Below are 12483 nucleotides of genomic sequence, written 5' to 3' on the forward strand. Positions count from 1 at the left end.
GAGTAAGACCCAGTCCTAATCCTCAGAGTTTATAACAAGAAATAAGAAAACTGTAATACAAGATGGGACATATAAAATATTAAAGGGATTAAAAAAGGAACACACCACATCCAGACAATCAGAAGCAGCTGCTTATTTCTCCTTGGTTGTTAGCACAGAGATTTGCACATACTTAACACTTAAACTATATTAATTGCTGACTTCTTTCTCAACAAATTTGGTGAATTGTTAATAAAGTCCCATTTATTCCAAAATCCAAGGAAACTTCAAACTCATTCATGAGATATTTATTAAAATAACACATTTAGGGAAAAAAATCAATACAATGTATACATCATTACTGAAAAATGTATACCATTATACAAAAAAGGATTTTATTTTGGAAAATGATTCCTAATTTATGTCAAGTTTTACTTTCAGAAATAAAACCACAAAACAACACAATCTAATTCAATCTTAAAGGCTGGCATGCTGCGCAAGGAATGTTCTTATTCTTTGTAGAAGTTCCTTCTTTACACTGTCAGGTACCAGGGCTGAAATACAAAAATAAAAATATAAGGGCGCGAAGATACAATTGATAAACATCAATTTAATACTTGATATTTAATTCAGAATTACCAATAAAAGATTAAACTATTTGCAAAAATATATTTGCAATTCATTGTTTGAATGAACTATTCAATACTTAAATACATTGCACAATGATAACAAAACCTGAACAAATTCTTTAAACATGGGATGGAGAAGGTCCTTTTAAAACCAAGTTTGTAGCAGATTGAGAAATCTTATTTAAACATAACAAGTTAAGTTTGGTCAAACTCACCATAAACAAAGTCATAAGACAAAATCTGGGGAAACATTCAATGAACGGGGGTAATCTCTACAATTTCTTCAAATTGATAAAGAAAAGATTAGCAGGCTAAGAGAAAAATGAACAAAAGTGATGAAGACAAGGAGAAACACATAGTTCTTCAACAGAAGAGGTAGTAGCCTCACAAGAAAAATGAAAATGAAAACCACAGTTTGATAAATGCTTTACCAATCAGAGTGGCTAAAACGCAAAGGTCAGTGATATACTGTGTTGGCAAGACAGAAAACTAGCACTCACAGAAGCTGATAAGGATATAAACTGGTACATCACTGGGAAAGTAATTTCATATAATTGGAATACATGTGCAAACTGTGTGACTCAACACAGATACAAAAACTGCTACAGTGCTAATATTTGCTATTTTATACTTTTTGAATTTTGAACCATGTAACTATTATCTAATCAGATAAAAATGAAAACAGAAACAAAAACAAAACCCCTGCTCCTTGGAATTTTAGTTATAAATGTCAACAAACAAATCTACACCATTGTTTTTCCTTTTGTGACTATTAATAGAGAACTAATGCAAGCTTCTAATGTTATTTGCTAATATTCAGAGAAAACAGGAAATTTCAGATTTATCTTAATAAATCCATAAAGAATTCTATAAAGAAGTACACAAATCATCAAAATTATGGTGACTGGGAACAAATCAGTTAGGGATAGTGTGGCTACAAAGGGATAGCATGGAGAAATTTGGGGGAGTACTGTTGATTACATGAATCTATACATGTAGATAAAATCACAGGGCTACACACTCAAGGGGAAAAATGCCAATTATACTTTATGTTAAAAAAAAAAACCAAACTTCTTCTTTTAACAATAAAAAGATGACTGAAAACACGAACAAAAAAATTTATTTTCACTTCTTTTTTCTTCATTTGCTCCTTTTCTGGCAAGGGAGCTATAAGGGATTGAAATGTGCAAGATATAAGTATTGAAGGATAAGCAAAGACAAATTCTACCCTGTATAACAAATTCCTAAATGTTACTAGATTAAGCATAAATCACAGAACAAAACCAGAAAAAATTAGAAAAAATTATTTGAATTATAAATTCGTGGGGGGTGGTGGAGAGACACAAACACACACAAAATATCATTTTTCCCCTTAAGACATCCTTGAAAAAAAGGGTCATATTTTCAGTTATACACAGGCCAAAAGAGATGGTTGGAAAGCTCCTTCCCAGCAGGCAGTAGTTCAGGGAAATAGTATTCTCTAGAAATAATCTTCAAAGTTACTTACTTTTAATACTTAAAGTTCTTTTTACTATTTCTTTGTAAGAAAACAACTAGAGGGTCATCTAATTTATCTACACTCACTGACAACTACAAAAAGTTTCTCAAAATAAATGAAAATAATGCAGTTATATCTGATGTAACAATATAATGCAATTCCTGACAAATATTTATTACATATCATCAATGTTTTCCCCTCTTCCCAGTACCTTCTGTAAACCAGACATTAAATGGAGATATGAAGGTGGTTGTAGTGAGTCTTAAATATGGATAATGCAGAACATGAGGTTATGGAGTTACCACATTCTTAAGACATTCAAGAAGACAGAGTTTTGTTTATTTTTTAACAAGGAAAAAGAAAGCAAAGCAATGACTCAGTAACTGGAGTAAAACGCCAAACTATTAAATATTTAAGAGCAGTCGGGCCAAATCTGATTAAAGTTTAAAATCCTAGCTTCAGTAATATTTGCCTTTACAAAATCCTGTATTTTAAAAATTATCTGTCTTAATAACCATATAAATTTACATTTGCATGTTGTTTTAGAGGGCAAGAACATTTATGACTCGTCTCATTTATAACTCAAGAGCGTGCTATAGAGGGATATAAACAATTACAACTCTTCTCAACGAGGAAATCCAAGTACCCAAATAATTCTGGAAAGGTGTTTTTCCTTGTAAAAAGACAGAAAGCTGAACAGCAAGCGGAAAAAAAAAAATCATGTCTTTAATACACATTTCCTTGCACACAATCTATTCCTTACCTCTGCCTTTTGGTGTGATTTCAGCCACCAAGTCATCAACAGTAACGTGTTCTAGTCCTTTTTCTTTAATTACCTCTTATGCAAAAGCAAAAAACAAATCATATCATTTAAAATCATTATCTGTAAGAAAGATTTTCATAGAGGAAGGGTTAAGATCATGTTTTTAGAGTACAGACTGGTTTTTTTTTTTTTTTTAAGAGGACACTTCTTTTTTCTTTTCTAATGAAGATTTAAATTCAACCTTAAACACATTAAGTATTCATCAGATCAAAAACATAAAAGCCTATTTTTCTCTCAGATAAATAACCTATAAATTAACAAATAATTGAAACACTTAGAATGAATCTGACTGAAAGTTCAAATCTAACATCTGCAAAAAGCTGGAAATTTGTACCCGATGTCTTATTTCATTATAATCCTACCATCTCTTGAACATATTGAGGGGGAAAAATCTGTCATTTGAGACTATCCTGTAATTTCATAGTCCAAAATTAAAATATACAATTCCTTTGCTCCTTTATCTTCTCTAGGTTGAGCCAAAAGGACTAGAAGAGGGAAAGTAGTTAAAATTTTCTGGACGTCTATTATGTGCTGGGTGTTCTGCACCATAACAATTTACCAGGCTGGGCTTCTGTCACACTTCACAGGTGAGGCAAATGAGGCCTGATGAGAAATAACTCAACCAAACAAGCTGAAACCCAGCTCTAATGTTTTACCAGTGGAGAGCCATATGCCTGCGAAGTTATGCTGTCACTAGTTTGCCACACTGTCTTCTCAGGGTTTATGTTACAGTTTCTATTATCATGATTATTTATAGAAACCTGTAATACAACTGAACTCACTAAAAATATCCAGCATTCCATCATAACAAAAGTTGAGCTACAAAATAAGGAGACTAATCTTGGTAACATGCATAATCAATAATACCCAGCAATTTAACAACTTCCATTCTGCATTCTAAAAATTAAGTATAATTCTCTAATTATACTTTTATGGATGAGCTTTTAAAAATAACAGTTAAAGACCGTAGATATATTTCCTAAAAGTCTGTCAACCATAAAGTGCTCAATTTGTTAAGTTAAAATGTATTAGAAATAACTGATACTTAACTTTGAGCAGAAACACTAAAAAAAGGTGGGATTCCGTATTTTTGATCTAAAGACTTGTCTGACTTAAGAGATACATACGGAAAAAGTAGGGATTAGGTCTATATATTGTTAAGGAAGAAATCATTACACAAAATTCAATTACTTATTTGTTTAAAATTATGCTCACTTTATCTTAAAATACTAATTTTTCTAGTGAATTCCAACACAGTTGAGAGCAATGGAATTAGCTTATCTTCTAAAAGAAACTGATTACCTTTACAGTGTGCTTTCAATTGATCTTTCCAGCCACATTCAATTAATTTAGCTCTCAGCAACTCTTTGAGGCTGTTGAAAGAAGAAGTATTTTTGAATTAAACTACAATGATGTACAATACTTTAGATAAGAATGTTTGAAGCAAAGGTTCAATCGTTCAACTAAAAACCTCCTGCCTTCCTGTCACCAAACCCTAATTCACCCATGGTCTAATCTTGGTTCGATCACTAAGTCGTTCTGTGACCTCACATGCAAGTCATTTAAACTCTGGGCCTCATTTTCATCATCACTAAAATTAAACGAAGTAGGTGGGACACAATACTTCTTGAGTTAAGTTACGACTTTTGAGTACACTTCCTAATTCTCTCCACCATTTTTTATGGGTCTTGTAGAACTTCTAGAGGGTATTAGTTGGGCTTAGAGCAGCTGTACTTCTTCAAACACAAAAATCCATTCTTTTGAATACAAATTCTTATGGTCAAAATTTGGTTTCTCTTCCTTCATATCATCTGTCAAATGTCATAGACGTCCCCCTCTCTTCCCATTTACGTTCTAAATTATACATTAACTATGGTATTTCTTATACTAGACATACATAGTAATTATACAATGATTATACAGTAACTATGGTATTTGATTCTAAGATGGCTATTTCCCACATTTTAACAATTAGTAACAGGCATGTCTACATAACTTAGTTGGCAATGTTTTCTTCTTACTAGGAAAAAAATAATGGTGTGTATTGCAATTGATGGCGTTATGGGTGTGACAAAACATATCATTTTTCTTAGTAGCACTTTTTTTCCCATATCCACTCTTAAAAATCCTCAATTTGCAACCTAAATTATCTAAATTTCTCTGGTTAAACATGTCACATCCCAAACAATTCTTTCAAAATTCTTAGACACCTACATGAAAGCATTTCCATCCTTGATTTTTAATTGGGTCCTTTCATTTAAAAGGGCGAAAACCTAACTCTGGCTTCTTTCCCATGTTATCATGCTGTCCGAGTCAGAATGGTAACTCCGCCGTTCTTTCTGATTCAGGCAGTGTCCTTCCCCAACAATTTTGTTAACACTACACATTCAATCCAAGAGCAAATCCTATTTGCTCCATTTTTAAAATATATACCTAAAATCCTGATGTTTTTCACTTTCTCTGCCATATATACCCTGTTCAAGTCACCATCTCATCCTGAACAGACAGTTACCAAAGTCTGTAGTTTGTCCCCCTGCTTCTTCCTTTGTATATTTTTTCCTCCCACTGCTCAAAACCCGTCAGTGACTTTTATGCAGAATGAGATCCCAGGTGTTGTAGCCTAAATGACCCTTTATGATCTGCCCCTTCTCAGGTATACCCCTGTGTTTATCACTTCTCTCCTCCAACTGACTTAGTATTATTAGCGTCCATGAGCGCCTCAAAAATGACAGGCAAATTCCTGTCTTAGGACTTTGGTTCTTAAGAGTGTTCCTCCCACTCCCTCATATTTTTTCTGATCTCCTATTAGTGAAGCCTTTTGTGTTTGCTTTTTTCCCTATCCAAAATAACCCACTTCTTTATTTGTGTTATTTTTCCTCTAGAGCTCATCACCATCTGACATGTTATACAATTATTGTCTGTTTCTGTCCAGTAGAATGTAAGCTCCAATGAAAAATAGCCTTCATTTTGTACACCACTGTATCTCTAGCACCTTAACAAGACATGACATATAGCAGAAACTCTAGCTTTAAGCTGCATGTGTTTGAAAACACAAACAAATGAAATATAATCATGTATACTCATTGCTGGCACTGCTATCTTCTCAGTTTCATACAGCATTGTTCTAGATGTCTTTTCTTTCCCATTCCTGTATTGAGGGCTGCTTTAATTTTTTAAAAAAAATTCTAAATTCTCCTTTCCAATTTTGCTGTTTTTCATTTTTTCACCTGATATAATCTTCTAACACATTCTTCTATAATCTATCTCTAGTCCTACAAATCTACCCTCCACACTGTTGGAACAACACTCCTAAAATGCAAACGTGATCAAGTCATTCCCTTTCTTAAAATTTGTTGTGACCCCTACCACCCAAGGATAAAAACAACAACGCAAGTTTTTCCAAACCCACCACTCATTTTCCTGCCCCTTCTTTGACAGAAAGAAAAACCACCACCACCAAGAAAACCACTCTACCACTCTCAGTATAAGAAATCTAGATAGGGATCTAGGCAGATATGTGACCTAAGCAAAGCTGGTGGATAATTGGTATATTACCCAAGTAGAAGCGAGTTAGGTGGCTTTTTGAAACTACTAGGCAGAATGTAGTAAATTTTGAAATGCTAACCTCTGCCACAGAGTTGGGTAGATCATGTCTGAGAATAAAGCCAACAGGGGAGAAAACAGGGCAGAAAGAAAAGACATATTCTTGAAAACAATTTGATAGCCTGAATCCAGTGGTGCCTGAAGCAACTTCAAACTCCAGATTTTTTAGTTAGATAAGTTTATGTATTTGCACTGGTTAAGCCAGTTTGAGTTCAGTTTTTTGTTTTTTTTTTTTTTTAAGATTTATTTATTTATTTATACAAGCACTGGTAACAGTGAGAAGTGCAGGAGGATGAGAGAATTCACCAGAGCCAGAGGGGATAGCAGAGCAGGCAGACTGACGAAATACACTGCTGAGGGGACAGAGGGCTACACAGGAAAGGTCTGTGCGCCATGTGGGACCCTCACCTAGCAGCCGGGGATCGAATCGGCGCTGCAGAGGCTGCGGCCAGCTTCACAGCCCAGCGCTCAACCACTGTACCACCAGGGGAGGCCCTGAGTTCAGTTTTTTAACATATTCTTTTCTTTTAAAAAAGATTTATTTTATTTATTTATGCATACAAGAGCTGGGGTATAGGCCAGTGGTGCAGGGGGGTGAGAGGCTTCACCAGAGACAGAGTGGGGAGCAGAACAGGCGGATCTACTGAAAGACACTGCTGAGGGGAGCAGTGGGCAAGACAGGAGAGGCTGCTGCACCCTGTGGGTAGCTCCCTGGCCGGGATCATGCTGCAGCGGCTAGTGATAGCTTGATAGCACTGAGATTTTAACCCCTGCACCACCAGGGAGGTCCAGTTTTTAACACTTTCAATGGATAGAATTCTGACTTACACAAAATCCACAGTCCTCTTATGCATGTGTTAACAGTTTACCTTCTAGTTTTCATTTTATAGTTCCTCTGAATATTATCATGTTGCAACATATCTCTGTGATTTTGCACATTCTGTTAAATTTACCTAGATTGCCCTCTCTACTGGTTTGCAGAATTACAAATCTTTCCCAGCTGAAGTACCTTTTTTACTATTCGGTGAGATTTTAACTGTGATCATCTTAATCCCTACGTAAAGATGAAAGAGCCATCCTGTTCCTTATATATACTTCTCTTACACAACTTATCACCCTGCTCCTGGAAGCATTCTTGGTTTCTAAGCTTTTCTCTGTACTTCTAAGCCTGTTCATTCTCAAATACGCAGTTGGTCAGTCATGTGCTAGGCACAATGCTGGGTATACAATGACATTTCTGCTGCCAAGAAATTTAGATTAATTTGGAGGATAGAAACTAAAAAGGAGGTGGTTACAGTGTAACAGAATGTTAGGACAGAACAAAGTATTGGGGACTTAATAGAGTCCTAGAAGATATGGTATTTAAATTAAAATCTGAAAAGATGAGAGAATAAGATGAGGGGAAGGAAGAAGAATGTTTGATAACAGAACAACACATATTGCTCCAAGGTTAAAAGCTGAAACTGGCTCCATCATACTGTTTCTCTGTTAAAACCTGTGTAATGTTATGTATGTCTTCAACTGCAGTTATTTCCATGCAGATTATAATTCTTTGAGTCATTTTCATATTTCTACATCATTCATTTCCCTCAAAGACTTGCAATAATGAACATACCTGCTTATAGATGTTAGAAAAACGAAACTTTTGATAATCTCAGTTTACTGTAATTCTTTCCACTGACATCAGTTTTGTTCCTTGACATTTTGATTCTTATAGTGCAACTATAATGTATAGATGTCAAATCTATTAACATAATCTATTACTTACCGTTCTCTTTCTCCAGTTTCTATCAACTTTTGGTTAATCGCTGCTCTCATCTGCGCATCTTTGTTCATCTTGCTAACCTGAACATCAACATGTATTTTCAGATACGGAACACTTACAAAGCATTTTCTTCTAAATCCTCTAGGCAAACATACCAACACATTTAACATTCTGTCTACCAACTGAAAGGTAATAAATTTCAACAATGTGTTATGAATTTCATTACTCTTAATCTTATTTACTGTATCTCAAGAAGTCATACTGATGAACTCACTTTATATAATTTTCTTCCCCCATATCCTCTTTGTTAACAAGTCTCTGGACAGCAGTAACTAATGTAACACTTATTAAAAACATATGTGCTTGGTATTGGGCTAACTTATTGGGTTTTTATCACATCTAATTCCCAGAATTTATTCTTGTAAGTATTAACGTCATTTGCATTTTACAGATGAGGAAACTGAGGCACAGAGATATAGAGGGGAGAAGGCAGGATCTGAACTCAGGTACTTTAACTGAGAACCCCTGAACACTGTAATTGCACATAACTGACTGCTAAACATTTCTGCACCTTCACTGCACTCAAAACAACCTATCAATAAAAGAATGAGATTTCCTGGTAAGTTTGAAGTGCTGACTTTTCACTGAGGATGTACCCAGAATCACAACTGCCAAACTAGCAGTGAAGTACCAAGATGCTTTGGACCAAAGTTTGCTGGGGATACAGTGAAAAGAAAATCTGAAACTCATTCTCCTCATTTAGAGAATCTCAATTTTCAGTAAAAACAGAGAAGCCAAACAAAGATGCTGTATGCCATCTCGCCTACATGAAAACGCGACTTGCAAAGGAGTTTTCATAGTTGATTTTTTTTTTTTTTTGAGAAGATGCTGTAAAAAAAGGAGAGAAAGGCTAAGTTGTAAAATTTGGACTAAGCCAAAGTTACCCCCCACCTAACCTGTCACTAACTTGATCCTACTTTTGTCGTCTCCCATCTCGCCTATATGAAAACTCAAGACTTGCCAAGGAGTTTTCACAGTTGATTTCTGTTTTTGTTTTTATTTTCTTGAGGTGAACAGCGTCAAGAAGGGGCCGGGCAAACCTCTGGGAAATGTCTGCTTTTGCAGTTGGCGGCTAACACTTTCAAAATAATGCTGAGGTCCAGTCAGCACCAGTCCTGGAATACGGAATATGATTTCGCCTTGGCCCCTCAAATATGGATAGTGACCTTGGACAAGTCACTTAATTTTTAAAGGCCTCAGTTTTCTCACTGTTAAAAGAAGGACGCTAAGGGATGCCTCCCAGTTCAGACATTCTTTGGGAAAATAGAATAGGGCGGAGACAGCGGGAGAGGCGGGAGGGGAGGAGCCAGAAAACAAAGCGAGGACTGGCTTCGGGCCAACTCCGGTAGCACGCCCAGCCGGAGCGCCCTACAGGCCCGCGAGCGCGGGTCGGGGAAGCTAAGGAAAGACAGCACATCGAAAGGAGCCTGGGCTGGGCCCGGGTCCCGGCCCTAAGGACCACGGGCATAGCTCACCACCATCACCGCGGGCGAGGGCCGTCCCTTCCCAGCGACGAAATGACCCTTGCGCTGGCGACCGTTACCTACCACACTCTTCGGCTGCCCAGACTTAGACCCTCAGTAGCTCGGGCACCTAAGCACACAGAAAGCTAGAACACGCATTTCCGGGGCGGGGTCTCGCCTCCCTGCCTATAATGTGAGAATTTAACCAGCGCGGGCCGCCTCCTGGTTGCTCGGCCTTCTGGGTAAGAGAGTCCAGACAGCGCTGTGGTCTTGGGCGCTAGGGGCCCAGAAAACTACGTGGCCCAGCATGCAGCAGTCAGCGTTCTCACGGGTACTACACTTCCCAGAAGGCATTTTGTCCCGCAGTGTTTTCTGGGATGGGAACCACGCCGCCTCCCAGCCTGGGTGCTACGAGGGAAGCGCGGACCTTTCAACAAGAGCTTTATTAATTTCCACGCTGGGACCCTGGAGAGCCATGGAGGTGGCTGCTAATTGCTCCCTCCGAGTGAAGAGACCGCTGTTGGATCCCCGATTCGAGGGTTACAAGCTCTCCTTAGAGCCGCTGCCCTGTTACCAGCTGGAGCTTGATGCAGGTGGGAAGCGGCGGCGCCCCCTTTATACCCCGTTGCTTTTACTTCGCTGCTGCTATCGCCCGAATTTACTTCCTTTCCGACTCGGGCAGGCGAGGCGATCGTGGCCTTCTTAAGGCACATCGGGCTGGGGTGGACTCAGGGTGGCCGCCTTTGGAGGAGGACACTACCCCGGAACCCCGTGAGAGCCGCCTTCGTGGGACCCTGGATCGACCCTTTGCACGGCCTTTGGGGCTCGGGGCTCCAGCACGCGGTTGCTGTCAAGGCTCCGGCCGCCTGCCGGCCCCTGGCTTGGCCCCTGCTGTGGAGAAACCTGGAGCATCCTCTCAACGTGTGCTGTGGGAAAGCATACCTTGGAGGATCCCCAGTTCCTGGTTCCTCTAGATGAAACCCCATGGCAGTTCAGAGTATTTTCAGTTACCCGGTGCTATCAGACTAACGACTCTCTGATATTGATCATCTCTAGAATATTTTGAGGGGAAGTTGGTTTAATACCCACGCTTCTGCTGCTTGTTTGAGCTGGAGCTGGAAAGAATAGTCATGCTTGTTTTTACCATGTGAAGAATGGCATTTTCGATAATGAAGAACCTAGGGATTTGCATTTTAAACACTCAAGCTGCTGATTAAGATGCATGTATGTGGTCACTGGATCACGCTTTGAGAAATACTGATCTAGATCTGTAATCGTTGATTGGCCTAGAGACTTTATAGTATCAGGCTTAATGACTCATTTATAAAATTCGGAAATATCTATCAAGAGCTTGTTTTATGTTACATACTGATAATAAATACCAAGCTGAGTGAGACACAGTGAAAGCACTGCTGTCTGTTTGGGAAGAAAAGTGTAAACAGATCATTATAAAATGATGTGGTAAGGCAGTGACTTTGATGAGGACAAAACATCAAGGACTTACCTATCTTTCCCAACCTGCCTGCGTGTTCTGGGAAAACTTCTTGGAAGAGTTGATACCTAAGTAGTTCTTTGAAGGATAAGTAAGAGTTGACCATGGTGAGATAAAATAAGCTTGATTTTTCTTGTCTGCTCTTTCCTGCTCTCTTTCCATGTCAGTGAATGGTACCACTGTGTTTAATTTATGCATTAAAAGTCCACCACAGAATTCAGTGGCTCAAAAAAGTAAGCAGTTACTGTTGTTCATAGGTCTGCAGTTCAGGTAGGACATGGGCTGATTTGTGCATCTTAGTTCAGTTATGGACATGCTAGTGGTTCTGCCCATCTTGGCTGGAATTCTTCATATGTTTGGGGCATTCTCTGTCCACTGATTTAAGGCTGTTTCATGTGGTCTCTGCTTGATTTTCTTCCATGTCACCTCTCATCCCTCAGCAGACTAAATCAGGCTTATTCCAAGAAAAAAGTTGCAATGCATAAGGTACTGCTTGGAGTGAGTTTAATGTCATTGGCCATAGGCAACTATATAGGCTTGCATTAATAGTCTCTTTTTAAGCCAACCTGGATCAATGCCCTTTAGTATGCACTTCCTGTAACTGCTTAGATCCAGGGTGGCATAAAAAATTGGGATATTAGTGTAAGTTTACGTGGTAGCTTCTTATGGAGTCATGGAATATTTCATCTCTTTTAGTTTTCTATTCAATGTCAGTAAATCCACCCAACTCAAGATTTTGTCTTCTGAGTGCTTCCAACCTTGTCTTAGTCAGAGTTATTTTTTGCTTGAACTATAGTAACTTTCTGACTAGTCTCCCTGCTGTCACTTTTGGATTGCAGTCTCTGCAAGGCAGCCCTATGATAGCTTTCAATTCTGGGTTTTTTGTTGTTTTGTTTTTTTTTTTTTTTTTGAAAAGATTTATTTATGCATACAGGAACTGGGGTACAGGCCAGAGGTGTGTGTGTGGGGGGGACGGGGTAAGAGGATTCACCAGAGACAGAGTGGGGAACAGAATAGGCAGAGTGACTGAAATACATTGCTGAGGGGAGCAATAGGCGAGTCAGGAGAGGTCTGCTGCGCCATGTGGGTAGCTCCCTGGATGGGGATCGAACTCTGCTGCAGCGGCTGGGGACAGCTTCATAGCTTGCAGCTTCATAGGTTGCATCTTAAC

At 38.5% G+C, this 12483-nt stretch overlaps 2 protein-coding genes across 4 annotated transcripts in view; one reads left to right on the forward strand and one right to left on the reverse strand.

Moving 5' to 3' along the window:
* Positions 1–254: 254 nt before the first annotated feature.
* ENY2 (ENY2 transcription and export complex 2 subunit) lies at positions 255–10009 on the reverse strand. Of its 3 annotated transcripts, none has more exons than XM_054692026.1 (5): positions 9905–10009; positions 8301–8377; positions 4232–4302; positions 2870–2944; positions 255–533 (listed from the first exon to the last, which is right to left on the reverse strand). In XM_054692026.1, the coding sequence occupies exons 2-5, from the start codon at positions 8366–8368 to the stop codon at positions 457–459; spliced, it is 291 nt and encodes a 96-aa protein (XP_054548001.1). In that variant the 5' UTR covers positions 8369–8377; positions 9905–10009; the 3' UTR covers positions 255–456. The 3 variants fall into 3 exon arrangements, with proteins under 3 accessions (XP_054548001.1, XP_037358600.1, XP_054548002.1); XM_037502703.2 differs by having other exon boundaries at positions 9833–10009; XM_054692027.1 differs by lacking the exon at positions 9905–10009 and adding an exon at positions 9125–9716.
* A 60-nt stretch (positions 10010–10069) lies between these two features.
* The window catches only part of NUDCD1 (NudC domain containing 1), a 41233-nt gene continuing 38819 nt past the window's right edge, over positions 10070–12483 (forward strand). The window contains exon 1 of the mRNA XM_037502681.1: positions 10070–10413. Within this exon, the coding sequence (XP_037358578.1) occupies positions 10128–10413 (286 nt within the window). The 5' untranslated portion in view covers positions 10070–10127. The remainder of the gene's footprint in view (positions 10414–12483) is intronic.

This window comes from Talpa occidentalis, unplaced genomic scaffold (genome assembly GCF_014898055.3).
Source record: "Talpa occidentalis isolate TD23 unplaced genomic scaffold, MPIMG_talOcc4v2.1, whole genome shotgun sequence".
NCBI lineage: Eukaryota > Metazoa > Chordata > Mammalia > Eulipotyphla > Talpidae > Talpa > Talpa occidentalis.

Excerpts from the sequence above, each read along its gene's own strand:
- ENY2 (XM_037502703.2), bottom strand. Across the intron at positions 2,945-4,231 it reads ATTGAAAGCACACTGTAAAG|AGGTAATTAAAGAAAAAGGA; the intron begins GTAATCAGTTTC and ends CTTTTGCATAAG. Across the intron at positions 534-2,869 it reads AATCACACCAAAAGGCAGAG|CCCTGGTACCTGACAGTGTA; the intron begins GTAAGGAATAGA and ends TTTGTATTTCAG.